This window comes from Cucurbita moschata, unplaced genomic scaffold, assembly GCF_002738365.1.
Source record: "Cucurbita moschata cultivar Rifu unplaced genomic scaffold, Cmos_1.0 Cmo_Scf00035, whole genome shotgun sequence".
NCBI lineage: Eukaryota > Viridiplantae > Streptophyta > Magnoliopsida > Cucurbitales > Cucurbitaceae > Cucurbita > Cucurbita moschata.
This window is the reverse complement of record NW_019268551.1, coordinates 142,761-157,244: the sequence shown is the minus strand read 5'-3', so window position 1 is coordinate 157,244 and position 14,484 is coordinate 142,761. Positions and strand designations below refer to the sequence as shown.

Below are 14,484 nucleotides of genomic sequence, written 5' to 3'. Positions count from 1 at the left end.
CCATTGGGCTAAGGCCCAATTCTCCAGCCCACTTACATTAAGCCCAACCCACTACCCAAGCCCATATTGTCCCGCATAAGGTTCGTGGCTTTGCTTTGGGCTTCCCAAAAGGCCTTATACTAATGGAGAGAGTATTCTTTGACTATAAACCTATGATCATTCCCTAAATTAGCCGATGTGGGACTTTCATAATCCAACACATCCCACTCAACTTCCCCTTCAGCGCCATCGAGTAGGACCGTTTGCGTTTGTATAAGACCACGGCTGCGAGCACAAGAGCCAACACTGTGATAAGTAGAGATAAGCAAGCCACACAGCAACGAGAGACAATATGTTAGTGAAAGCTTTTAAAAATCGAACATAAGTTTTTTTCAACTAACGATAACTAGTTGAAGAGACAACGGGATATATGAAACTAAAATTAGCAAATTTTATTAGAAATATAAAATAGCGTTCTTCAGTGAAATTGATTAGAAATTTAAAACGACATTCCCGTAATCATAAATTATCGTGCCCTTTGGGTCAACGAACTTCTAATTATGCACTATCCGTTCATTTATATTGTACTGTTGGTGTTCAATGCCTTTGCCTTTTCCCTCGCAATAAACTTTTGCACCTTCCCAACTGAATTCATCGGCAAATCACCAAATACAACTCTTTCTGGTATCATAAACTCGGGCAAATGCGTTCTACAAAACTTGACAATCTCTTCAGCGCTCGCTCTACTCCCATTCTTCAACTTGACAAACCCACACAACCTCTCCCCGACCACTGCCGCCTCCGCAACGCTCGGGTGGCTCATCAACACGGCCTCGACCTGCACTGTGCTCACCGCTACCTCCCCATTTGCTCGCACTACAATATCCTTGGCTCTATCCTTCATCTCAATTCTACCGCTCTTGTGTCTAACCCCAACATCGCCAGTCCTGTACCAATCCCCACTAAAAGCCTCACGAGTTGCTTTCAAATTCTTATAATAACCCGACATCAAAGTGTTGCCTCTCAACATTACCTCTCCCAAGGTTTCACCATCTCCTAAAACACTCTCCATCGACAACGGATCTTTCACGTCAATCTCCAATGATGTGATCAAATCTTCAAATTGGACGGTCTCTTCATCAAAATTTGGCTTCCATGGCCTGATCATAGCAGGTCCCATGGCTTCAGTCATGCCATAACCATAGCTTATATTAAAACCCAATTCAGTGACTTTGGTCAGGATTTCATTGATCGGTAATGCACCAGCCACTATGAGATCGACACGTCGCGAAAGCCATGGCTTAAAATTATTGAACGACGATGATTCATAAATCATTTTCAAAAGGGTGGATGGTCCACACAAAAGAGTGACTTTATGAAGTTCGATATTAGTGAATATGGCATCAGTTGTGACATTTCTAAGGCAAATATTGCAGCCTCCTAGAGCCGCCATGGCCCAAATGAAACACCAACCGTTACACCGAAACATGTCCACCGTCCATAGGAACACCGGTGAGGAAGTGTTCTTGCAAATTCCGCTACGAAAAATGGTTGCTAGGGAGTTGAGATACGCGGCTCTATGGCTATAAACAACGCCCTTATGGAGCCCAGTCGAGCCAGAGGTGCAGTTGATGGAAATAGCGTCTAGTTCAGCATTCGTTCTCGGCGTGAAATCGTCAAATCTCATCCCGAGAACTCTGTTGTAGTCGAGGAATTCCGACGGTGGGGTGTCGGGATGGGCGGGGATGAGGACGAGAGCGGGGAATTGGATAGAGTTTCCATAAGTTTGGGAGAGGGATTGGAGGACCGTGGGAAGAAAGTCGGAGTCTAAAAAGATAAGCTTTGGGTGAAGTTGTTGGAGCAGTAAGGACAATGTGGGCGCGTCTAGTTTAGTGTTGAGTGGAGAAATGATGGCTCCAGCCATTGGAACTGCGAAGTGAAGCTCGTACAGCTCCGGGACATTGGGCGCCATTGCTGCAACCTGCACACGCGCTCACTCGCTCCTCCAAATTATCAAATAATTTAATTACACGTGTTAATTTCACAAAAACTATTGCAACCAAATATATATATATTTTTTTTAAAGGCTATTAATTGACTTTAGTTAGTCAACGGTTCCATAATTTTTTTTTTATAAAATCCACTTGATATTAATATAATTTTTATGAATAAATCAAATTAAGTCAACGTTTTCAATTCCCTCCAAGTCAAAAATATATAATAATAATAATAATAACTTTTAAGCATTTAAAAAAATAAAAATAAAAAGTAGTTTTATTTTGCAATTCAAACAAAAAAAAAAATGTCATTAATATTTTAAATATTTTAAACTTTTTTAATTAATTTCCAATAATAACATTTTAGATTTATAATATTGACATTTTCTTATATTATCTAAAAAAAATTGTTTTATTTTAATTCAGACGAAATTATTTTTTTAAAAAAATTAATCTTCAAAGATATCATAAATAAAAATTAGCTTAAAATTTTTAAAATATTATAATAGAATTGAAAAACATTTTATTTGATTAATTTTCACTAATAACATTTTAAATTTATAATATTGACCATTTTCTTATATTATTTTTAAAAAATTATTTTTTAAAAAATTTAGAAGAAATTATTTAATTTTTTAAATAAATAAAAGAATCATCAAGGATATGATAAATAAAAATTTAAAATATTGGAATAGAATTGAAAGATAATAATTAAAATTATATAAATTGTAAAAATAATTAATTAAAATGGAAACAGAGAAAAAAAAAAAAAAAGAAAGAAAGAAAGAGAGAGTACCACGTCACCGGGAGAGACGTGGAAGTGATGAACCAAAGCGGAAGCAAGGTGGAGAGAGCGGCCATAAGTCTCCGACCAAGTGAACACTCGAGAACCGTAAATGACCGAGGGGCGGGCGGCGTAGACGGCGGCGGATTTCTTCAAAAAAGTGACCGGCGAGAGGGGGACAAAATTTGCAGGAGAGGGAGAAAAGGGGTCCATTAAAAGCAGGGGAGATGAGAGGAAGAAGAAGAAGAAGAAGAAGAAGATGAATGAATGAATGTGGAGAGGGAGAAGGGTTAATTTATAATGTTTGTTTGTTTGTTTGTTTGTTTGGAAGATTAAGGATTGTGAGTCATCCGCCATTAAAGAAGAGGAAGGAAGGAATTGAAAATGGGAAGTTGGATGATGTTGGAATACATTATCATTTCCTCAACTTGTGAGTTTTTATACAAAAATTGTTCTCCAATTCTATTTAATCGCATTTCTTTTTCCTCTTTTCTTTCTTACCATTCTCATTTTTGTTCTTATTTTATATCTACTTTCCTCGTTTAATACGCAAATTCACGTTCACGTTCACGTTCACGTTCGTGGCTGCCCTTCGAGCTTCGGTTCAACCCTCATTTTCACTTTGTTCCTCCTTTTCTCGTAGCAACTACTCGCTGCACAATTTTTCTCTTTAGTCTTTCGAAGTTCGATCCGACCCTGATTCTCACTTCCTCCCTGATTTTCTCGGGGCCTCAATTTCTTTGTTTAGTTTAGATCTAAAGAATCACGTCTCGACTAATGAACTTGTTTAATCCACACAACGTGCCTCTCAGTTGCTCCATAGGATACTTCAGCTTATTTACATGTTAATTGACTTTAAAAAAAAAAAGACAATTGGGTTTTTTTTTTTTTTTTCAATTTAACTTAGATTGAGATTAGAACCTCAAATTTTTTAATTCATTGATACACAATTTATACGAATTGAGGTATGTTTACGAGTATTAATTTTAAATTACTGTGACCAATAAATATGAGCCGGTATTCTCTTTCTTCTATCATTCTTCTCCTCTCCTTTCTAGAAAAATATATAATTTAAAATTCCTATCCATTTCTTAGAAATTTAGGTAGAAATTTTCTAGTATTTCATATTTAAACGCGTAAGATCATGACTATGTTTTCCATAGAAGAAGTTTTTTTTAAGCGATTTCAAAGTTCACGTTATCAATGATTTCATTGGGAGAGTTATATTTCCGCATTAGAGATGAGCATAAAACGTTCATAGTAACTTTGAATACGTGGAAATTTAGAGTTGTTACAATATATATATATATATATAAATAGAAAGAATATTAAAATATTCCATGGATATTTTTTTATTTAATTTTGATTTTTAATAATAATAATAATTTGGAAAGTAAAATTAAAAGTCAAAAAGTGTAAGAGTTTGGACCCTTTTTCATCATATTAATTTGAGTGTAAATCTTGTCACTCACACTAATGTGGATATACATCACTATGGGAGACTCTAAATTTCCTAAAGTATTCATTTTTTATTTATTAAATTATTAATTTTAGTTTATTTTTACGATAATTTTAATTTTAATATTATTCGAGTTTATTTTATTTAAAATATTTGAGAATAGAATTTCATATAAATAAATTATATTTTTGATTCGTTCTTAGTTAGATAATTTCTTTATTTTTATTAAGCGGAAAAAAGATAATATATCGTTTAGTGTGAACGGAAAGGTAAAGCGATTGAATAAAGAAGTGTGAAAAACAACCCTTCTTTTTCTTCATGTTAAAAGTCTATCTCTATCATAAATGTTTATAAAGACTTGACTTCGAATATCATGTAAGTTCAAGAACGGTGAAGTCTCGTTCTTAATCGCCTTTACTAGTATTTTCCCGTATTGAACTTGTTTTAAAAAGAAATTTCGAGTGTATGTGGAAAATAACTGCACAAAACTCGAAAGTTTAACACGTTCTTTGGATTTTTCTTTTGGAATTTATTTAACGTATTAAGTAGTGTGAAGAATGAGTTGTTTCTTTTCTTATACGTTAAGTACATCTCGACCATCGATTGACTTTACTTAAAAGTTGAAAAATGTCACGTTTATAAGTAAAGTCAAGTCGTTTGTTATGTGGAAGTACGACTGGAGAAAATTTAATGTGTTAGGAAAGAAAAACTTATCTACCTTCTCCATTCACACTTAAAGTAATGCATGTGGAGGACTATAATCTATTGGGTGTGATTAAAGACTGACACGTGGCATAATTTCATTGGTTGGAATTAGTAATTCTACAATCTTATTTCCATTTCCCAAGACATGGGCAAGAATTTTAAGTGTCGTGAAACGTTGGAATAAAGAATTTTATTTGGTCTTTAAATTATTTTCTTTTTATAAAAAAAATATCGACATTTTATTTAATTATGATGTGACATGTTGATTAAATAATAAATGACCAATTAAAATGCACATGGAAAACAAATAAAAGAAGAAAGGATGGTCGATGGAAATGGCTTGAATTTCCACGTTGAACTAACTTTATTTCTTTAGAAATGAGGATAGGTCGAATGAAAAATCTCTTGATAGGCATTAAGAATGTGTGCTGTTTTGATTGGTAGCCACAGTAAGTGGCTTTCGCGTAAGGTATCGTGAGCTACTAATTGTGTTCTACCGAGGTCATTAGATAGCTATCTTGCACCGAGGACTTGTATATTTTAATTAATTATATCTTGATTGAATGTTGAAATAGGAGTCTAATCATGTCTACAAGTGGGTCTTTACGAATTAGTTTTAATCTTTTAAACTTTGAAAGACTTTCAACTTCTCCCTATCCTTTATTCTTCCGCTGAGATCACCTAGTCAAGTCAACTCGGCTTCGCTCCTTAGACTCTAAACTGTTTGGTTCTTTCTTCTAAACCTAAACCTCTATCACTTCGGTTCTTGTTTGTTATTCTTTCACTTCGGTTCTTGTTTGTTATTCTTTCCCTGACAACAAAGACTCAACTCAAGATTCATCCGACCAAGAAGTCGTTAATTTTCCTTTTCCTATTTGAATCTTTCACTTTGAACTCGATCTCAAATCCGTTTCTAATTTTTCATATGGATGTGATAAAAAGGAAAATTAGACAAAAAGTTGATAAAGTTCATCAATTTCATGGTAAAAATGGATGTTTTCCTTTAAAATTTTCAATATGGGTACCTTTTCTCAAACGGTGCGTTTCGATGTTGCCTTTCATTTTTCCCAATACTTCGAAACGAAACCGGCATCATTGTTATCGGATAAGTCAACAGACAAATCGCGGAGCGGCGATCGATGAGAAAAATCTTCGTAGCTCTAGCCTTCGTTCTCTTCACATCGGCGACGTCATGGGCGCAGCCGTGCGGCGGCGGCGGAGGAGAACCAGAGAACGCGATGTGTCCAAAAGGCCTCTGCAGCGCCGGGTCGGGGTTCTGCAGATCCGGATTTGTGCGGCGATGTGGTTCTGATCTAACATTTGGAAGCCCTACCGGCGAAATCGGCAGCGTAATTAGCGCCTCGGATTTTGACGAAATGCTAAAACATCGAAACGATCGGAGTTGCAAGAGCAATGGATTTTACAGCTACGAGGCTTTTGCGGTTGCGGCGGCGGCGTTCGACGGCTTTGGCACCACCGGGAATCTCAACATCAGGAAGAGGGAGGTCGCCGCTTTCCTCGCTCAAACATCTCACGAGACCACAGGTTAATAATCATTCACTTCGAATTTACTGACTATTTTCTCTTATAATTATTGTTAAATTATAAGTTCAATTATTATTATTTTTTATTATTATTATTATTTTTTACTTCACTGTGAAAAACTTAGAAGGAAATTTGATGGATTGACCAAAAGTTTGGGTCGAGATGAAATATGACCTACTTTCAAATTACGTGCTCTCCTGATGAACATATTTTCATATAATCCCGTGCTCTCCTGATGAACATATTTTCATATAATCCCTGATGACAACATAGAGTTAAACAATCTTAATTATACAAAGTTTTTAGGTCAATCGGTCGAGATTGTTCCTGAAAATATTTTGATATGGAATCAACTCAAGAGAAAGTTTTGGAATAGATTACCTTGATGCTCAAGATTAGGAGTAGAAAAAACTTGCTTTTAAACTCGTGATTCGAGAATCACTCCACAGGTTTGATCAATACCACTCAGAGATGATTCTAGCATGCAAGTTCTAAATACAAGAATTTGCAAAGTAAAAGCTTAGTTATCAACAAAGCTAACATAGAAATTCTATTCTTTTCAATTCTGCGATGTGATGTTAGAGCAACAACATGAATGACTATTTATAATCTTGAAAATAAACCTTATAATAACGGGTCAATACCATATTGACCGCTAACTAATTATAACTTATAATTTAAAGACAGTTCTCTAAAACTTAAAAAATACAATAACACTTTTTTTAAATCTAAATCATCCCTGGCATAATTAAGACCCTTTCTTATTCTATTTGATAAAATTTTAGCGATTAACTTATATGGTTGATGTTGTATTTGTTTGATTTATTAATTTTTAAATGTGTTTAATAGGCCCTCATCGTTAATGCTAAGTTAAAAGAAACGGAATGTTTGTATAGGAGGATGGCAAACTGCACCGGATGGACCATATGCATGGGGCTATTGCTATATTAATTCAACCATCAAAGATGCTTCTTGTAGTCCTTCTACCAACTGGCCTTGTGCATCTGGGAAGCAATATTATGGCCGAGGTCCCTTCCAAATCACCTAGTAAGTTCGATGAAATTCTAGTTTTAACCAAATATTTAGATTTGTATCATTGAAAGATGGCTTTTGGTTGATTAGTAACTTCAACTATGGGGCTGCTGGAAGGGCAATAGGGGTGGACCTGATAAACAATCCTGATCTAGTGGCTACCAATCCAACCATATCATTCAAGACTGCCTTGTGGTTTTGGATGACTCCTCAAGGAAACAAACCATCGTGTCATGATGTTATGACGGGTAAATGGGTACCATCCAATGAAGATATATCAGCTAAAAGATTGCCTGGCTATGGTCTAACCATCAACTTAATCAATGTTAGTGAATGTGTTAATGGTACCGATGATCGAGCTGCAGATAGGATTGGTTTCTACAAAAGGTATTGTGACATATTGAATATCCAATATGGAGACAACTTGGATTGTGTAGGTCAACAGCCCTTCTAATGAAGAATGATTCGTAAGAAGTAGTAAGAAATGTAGGAAGGCAAAAGTAGATAGTAATTTGGAGATTATGATCCCTTTGATACTTGGTAATTTTGAATAACTGTAAACATTTTACTACTAAAGAATATTTTTCTAATTATCAAAATGAAGCGCTCAATGACAATCAGAACTAGATCTGGAACCTCTTCTCCTTCGGGCTAAAACCCTTATATATATCCAATCTTATGGTGTGCAAAAGAGCGGGTCTAGTATTCTAGGAATTGATTAAACTATAATATAAATATTTCAGAATAATATGGAATCAATGGAATGAAATAATATATCACCTAATTAATGACATGACGCATCATAAGTGGATGGAGCATGCCGTGCAAAAGCTATTAAATACTCCTTTTCATTGGAAAAGAAAACCCATGTACACGAGAAGAGACCTGTAGGACGATGGAGATGGAGAGTAATTGGGGAGTAGAATTACAAGGATGCCGACACAGCACGCGTGCAGTAATACAGACACTTGAACATTGCTTAGGCTAGCAATTGCAATCACCAAACCACAACACATGAAAGGTCGAGACTAGAGTGGAGGATTTAGGAGTGCTTTAATCTTGATGTTTGATAGATAGATGTCAAGGCATCCTGGAAGTTAGAGGGGGCATGTGCAGGACGACTTTAGAAGAATCCCCCGGAATTTGGGGTAAAGCTTTTGGCTACCTAATGAAACATATGGTTCGGTTCACAGGCACAACTAGACTCAATAATAACTTTTTCTGATACTCAAGTCTTTCAATGAAAATATATATATTATATGTATATACTTTAGTTCTTTTTCTTATAGCTTTGAGTTTTAGAGCTAAAGTATCTCCTAATTTGATGTTACTTCAAAAAAGGATTGTTAATTGTTTCTGTAATGCGTACCTTTTGAACTGTACGATCACATGTTAGATCCATGAGAGCCTTGTTTGCAATGGACATGTTCAGTGTTCTGCGATGTACATGGCCTCCTTTTTAATGTTCTGTTTTTTTGCCTCCAAGATTCTCCCCTTCCATCTTTTTTCGCGCAATCTGATGCAAAGAAATTAAGCATCATTGCCTCCTGGTTGTATCCGGCTATCTACAATGTGGGAAATGATCTTCTTTATTTACTAACAAATAACTTAATTCCAAATTTTCATTTCATGTCAGGAGAACTCTTGAAAATCCAAACAACACTCAAAAGTGTTCTTTTCTTTAACTATGATTGAAATCCTATTTCCACCACAAATTTCTATATTTATTGTGATGTTTTAGGCTTAGCCAATTTGTAAGTATTTCATTTTCCTTTCTAAGTTGCATGAACAATTATTTCAGTCCTTGCCAATTCACTAATAATTATAATCTAGATCAAACTAATCATACTCATCGAATAAATGAACCAAAAACCACATGCCATTTGTAAGAAGAATCTATCAGCACTTGTCATGGCTATATGAAACATGGGTGCCAATCCTTTGCCCCACGACAAGATTGAAGAGAAAGCAAACAAAATTTAACATTAAATTTCTGTTTCCTTTTCATTTTAGTATAAAAAAAAAGCTTCGGCATATGCATTGCACTTGCTCCTAAACGTGAGATTTGTGCAGCCTGAATTTTATATTCCAAACAAGGAGACAATTCAAAGCAAGAAATGAGCTGACCTTTCTCGGTTTTTAGAGCAAGAAAAGGACACTCCCGCCGGCCATTTCCCTGCTTCCAAGTTGCATTCATTGAAACCAACGCTCGCTGTCTCCTCCCTCTTATCTTCCCTGCAATGTGCCCCCATATATAAACAGATTCATAGAGTTTAACATCATCAAACTCAGCAGATTTCTCAAAGTTAAGTTTTCTAAAGCAACCAACAATGGCTGCTCGTTACCATTTACGATCAATCAGTCTACCCTCCAGATCCCATCCCACCACTCTCAGAATCGAAGAGCAACTGAGCAAGTTGAAGGCATTGGAGAGCTCATCTCCTTCAACCTCCAAGTCAATCTGCAATGGCCTGCAGGGACTGGACGATTTATACGCTTGTATGGACGAGCTTCTCCACATGGCTTCCACCAAACAGGTTTTATCGAGCCACCAGAACCAGGAATTGGTGGACGAATTGGTCGAAGGATTCATAAAGCTTTTAGACACCTGCGGCAAAACAAGAGACATGATATTGCAAATACAGGAACAAGCTCAAGCTCTGCAATCCGCCCTTCGTAGAAGAAAGGGAGATTTGAGCATCAGAAACGCCATCGCTAATTACACTCACCTGAGAAAGAAGATGAAAAAGGAGGCACTGAAATTGATATCATCAACCAAGCAAATGGACGAGAAAATCGGATCAAGTCATCTGATGAATCAAGATCTCCATCTCTACGCCGTGATTCGAGCTCTAAAAGAATCCTGTTTCGTTACCATTTCCATCTTCGCATCCCTCTTGTCGTTCGTCGCGATTCAATCAGTCAAATCGAAGCCAAACCGGTGGGTATTAGTCTCGAAAGTTCTGATGCGAAGGGGAACGGTAGCGAGCGAAGAAAACAACCAAATCAGCAATGAATTGGACGATGTGGATGCCGCAATAGGCACTCTCGGCAATGGCGTCGACGCCGACAATCTGCAATCGGCGCGAAGAAGCTTAGAGGGATTAGAAATGAGCATGGAAGGGTTTGAGAACGGATTGAAAGGGATTTTCCGGCAGATGATCAGAGCCAGAGCATGTCTCTTGAATTTGATTTCTCAATGAGAGGAATTGACAATTTTACCCCTCCTCCAAGGTTCCGAAGGCATCCAAATTTTGAAGGATAGCCCGGTCATTGGATTTTGGTTTTTTGTACTATATCCATTATTCTAAGTAAATACTTTTTTCTAATTATCCCTAATTTTTATTTTTAATATAATTTCAAAATTAATTTGTTTTCCAAAATTAGTTTTATCATATTTTCAAACAATCTCTCACGTAAATAAAATTAATTTAATATTAAAATATATTTACTCCGGAAGAATACCTAAACTTTCCATAGTGAAACTCCACAGATTTACTTATTGATTCGTAGGCCAGCGACTTTGAAGTTTGGCACAAATCAAAATCATAATAATTGTATTCATATATTCTTTTTAAAATACTACGTGATTGCCGTGTTTGTATTCATTTTAGCTTGAATATTACTTAAGTTACTTCCTTTTAAGAGCGTCTTGGTAACACTCCACCTGTTTTTAGGGACTAAATGGTCATTAAAAGCGTATCTTAAACTAGGAACGATTGCAAATTTATTATCCAGCATTTAGATCTTGAAATCTAACTAGGTTGGACAGGATTATGCAAACTTTTATTATAGGCTTTAAATTAAAAATGTGGATTAAAAAACTTAATAAATATAAAAAAGGAATATATACAGTTAAGCACCAAGGTTTTTTTTTTCTTTTTCTCTAATACAACCACATTTTTCAAGAGAAAAAAAAAAGAAGAAAAAAAGAAGCAAATATAAACAAGCATGTCTTGGTCTTGGGCATCCAAAATGAAAAAAGAATGTGGGCTAAACAAGATCCAAACACAAACTCATTTAAACAAAGGGCCCCCTTTCTTTAAAACGAAGAAGAAAGGAATCTAGGAAATGCACCTCATCGAGTACACGTGCGAATCAATTGAGGGTGCACCGTAAACCCTAGGATGGTCACTCTCCAGACCATAGTCCATCATCGGACGGTACTCAAGATCTTCATCATGATCGTATATGAACTCTGGAACCTCGATCTCGTTCCTCCGTACGTGCTCCCACAGCAGATCAATTCTACTCACGTACTTTATCTTCCCATACATCCTACCACATCCAAACATTCCCTCTCATTATAAACTATAACATAATATTATCAACAAAACGTCATAAAATTATTCCTACTTTTCCTTTTTAATATTTTAATTTTCTTTTTTATCATTATCCCTTTATTGGGTACGGTGTATAAAATAATGTCTTTGAGTGCATTAAAAAAATGTAAATATTTAATTAAACTTTTCAATTTTATTTCTAATACATTTATAAATTTTAAAAATACAATTACATATTAGAAAAAGAGATGAGGACAAAACAAAACTAAATTCAAAATTCAGAGTATATTTGTTATTGGATCTAATAAATTAAGATGTTTGAAATAAATTAAAAATAGTTTTTAAAAAAGAATATATGCATGAAATCAGTTTTTTCCTTAATTTAGAAAAGTACAGAAAAATGTTTTAATTTACTTATTCATAAAAATTACATTATTTTCTATGATGCAAAAAGAAAATATGGGAATAAGAATATAGGGAAAACCTGAAATTGATTGAAGAAGGGTTAGAAAATATACTCGCTAGTGAAGAAAATGCGGCCGAGTGTGGCGAGGAAGAGCCTGGCCTGGAGGTCTGGGTGAACGAAGTACACGGCCTCGAGATTAGCCTTGACGGTGGCTGGAATTGCTTCATAGATTGATCGGAGGGCGGCGATTCCGGGGAAATTTTGGCTCCTTTGAACGTCGGTGTGAAAGTACAAGATCGTAAAACGCTTGTTCTTAAGCCTAGGGAAGATCTTCTCCTCCAGATGCTTCTTCACCACATCCAAACTCACAATCCGTGCTGATTTTCAAAAAAGAACCATCAATCTCATCGCTCAAAACAGCTAGAAATTTAATCAGAGCACAGCAGTGCAAATATGCAGATACTTCTTAAGCACAGTCAAGAACAAGAAAACAGAAACAGAACAGAGCAAGAAAACCGAATCAGAGCGTAGTAAGGCAAATCTACATACGCTTCTCTGCGAAAATTCAATCTGATAAAAAAAAAAAAAAAAAGTAAATAAAAGCAGACCAGAGCAAGAAAATCAAATCAGAGCAGATTACGGAAAATTCCAGATGCTTCTTGAGCACATTCAAACGTACAGTTCGCGCGGATGACAACGAGAAAAATTTAATTTCATCCATGAAAAAAGCAAGAAAACAGAAACAGATCATGGTAAGGAAAACATACAGATGTTTCTTGAGCACATTCAAACTCAATGGTCAAAAGAAACGACAAAAAATTAATTTCATCGATAAAGAATGAGAGAGAGAGGAAACCTGGAAAGAATTTTCCGGTAATGCGGAGAATCCGGCGGCCTTGTTTGTCTCTGCCTTTAATCTTGAAGACGTCGAGGTTTTCGAGTTGGTTTTGCTCCGGCGGAGGAGGCTGAACCTGAGCGGCCATATGAGACGAATTCCAAGTAGAATCAGAAGGAAAAAGCGAGTAGCGTTGAGAGAATGGTTAGGGATAAGGAGGGAGTGAAGGGATTTTGGTGGAGAACGGAATTGGAGGATGAGATTTGGAAAATAAACGAAGAAATAAAGATGATCGGGAGAGGATTAAAAGGGACTCCAGATCATTGGGCGGAAGAGGCGAATGGCGCGGACGTGGGGGCAAAGATTTTTGTCACACAAGAATATTCGGTAGCATCTTTCCCTCCCTAGATCCAACCTCTCTCCCCCCCCCCTCATAAATTTCGCTCAGTTAAAGTTCCTCAAATTACAACTTTACCCCTATATTTTTAAACCAAAATTACATCTTTACCCCTACGTCTTTAATAAGTCCTCGACGTCAAGGATGGTTTCGTAAATCATCAAATTTATATCTCATACATATTTAAATTATGCATTTAATCTTTAATTTATTAAATATAAAACTAAATAATTTTTCAAAAAAATATATTCCAACCTATTAAACATAAAATTTAAATTTAAGAATATTAAATTAAAAAAAATAAAATTGGGAGATTCATTTGTTTTTTTTTAATTTAATTTTAATTTTTATGGACTATTGTTATTATTAATAAATATTATTTGTCATTTGATAACAACCTCCTTATTTGATAAATAAATTAGGAGATGAGCTGTCATTCTTAGCCCAAATTACGTGGAAATATATTTTTAAAAAAATCCACATCTATAATAAATATTCAGATTAAAAACAGATATTTCTCAATTAAAAATAAGACCATAAATATTAAATAATGAAAATAAGATTTAAATTTTTTATTTGAATTAAAGTTTCAATTTAGTCCGGAATATTCATTAAATTGTACAAATTACTATTAAATTATTAATTTGAATTTCTATGTGATGATGTCCCACGTTAGTTGGGAGGAGAACAAACCACCTTTTATAAGAGTGTGGAAACTTCTTCCTAGCAGACTCGTTTTAAAGCCTTGAGGGGAAGCCCGAAAGGAGAAATATAAAGAGGGCAATATCTACTAACAGTGGATTTGGATCGTTACAAATGGTATCAGAGCCAGACACCAGATGATGTACCAGCCTTCTCACCGTTCCCCGAAGGGGGTAGACATGAGGCGGTGTGCCAGTAAGGACATTGGGCCCCAAAGGAGGTGGATTTGGGGGCGGTCTCACATCGATTGGAGGAAGGAAAGAGTGCCAGCGAAAATTCTGGACCCCGAAGGAGGGTGGATTGTGATGTCCCATATTGATTGGGGAGGAGAACAAACTATCATTTATAAGGGTGTGGAAA

The 14,484-nt window shown here is 35.7% G+C and overlaps 4 protein-coding genes across 4 annotated transcripts; 2 read left to right on the top strand and 2 right to left on the bottom strand.

Moving 5' to 3' along the window:
* Nucleotides 1-408: 408 nt before the first annotated feature.
* Nucleotides 409-3,159, bottom strand: LOC111430963 (probable acyl-activating enzyme 1, peroxisomal). The gene is made up of 2 exons (XM_023067429.1): nt 2,773-3,159; nt 409-1,960 (listed from the first exon to the last, which is right to left on the bottom strand). The coding sequence occupies exons 1-2, from the start codon at nt 3,115-3,117 to the stop codon at nt 557-559; spliced, it is 1,749 nt and encodes a 582-aa protein (XP_022923197.1). The 5' UTR covers nt 3,118-3,159; the 3' UTR covers nt 409-556.
* A 2,748-nt stretch (nt 3,160-5,907) lies between these two features.
* Nucleotides 5,908-8,100, top strand: LOC111431189 (basic endochitinase C-like). Its single transcript, XM_023067748.1, has 3 exons — nt 5,908-6,469; nt 7,366-7,516; nt 7,592-8,100. Exons 1-3 carry the CDS (start codon nt 6,064-6,066, stop codon nt 7,953-7,955), a joined length of 921 nt encoding a protein of 306 aa, XP_022923516.1. The 5' UTR covers nt 5,908-6,063; the 3' UTR covers nt 7,956-8,100.
* A 1,530-nt stretch (nt 8,101-9,630) lies between these two features.
* Nucleotides 9,631-10,826, top strand: LOC111430997. The gene has a single exon (XM_023067485.1). It carries the CDS (start codon nt 9,832-9,834, stop codon nt 10,702-10,704), a length of 873 nt encoding a protein of 290 aa, XP_022923253.1. The 5' UTR covers nt 9,631-9,831; the 3' UTR covers nt 10,705-10,826.
* A 543-nt stretch (nt 10,827-11,369) lies between these two features.
* On the bottom strand, nt 11,370-13,349 carry LOC111431194 (ganglioside-induced differentiation-associated protein 2-like). The gene is made up of 3 exons (XM_023067753.1): nt 13,047-13,349; nt 12,303-12,567; nt 11,370-11,779 (listed from the first exon to the last, which is right to left on the bottom strand). The coding sequence occupies exons 1-3, from the start codon at nt 13,171-13,173 to the stop codon at nt 11,566-11,568; spliced, it is 606 nt and encodes a 201-aa protein (XP_022923521.1). The 5' UTR covers nt 13,174-13,349; the 3' UTR covers nt 11,370-11,565.
* Between the last annotated feature and the right edge of the window lie 1,135 nt (nt 13,350-14,484).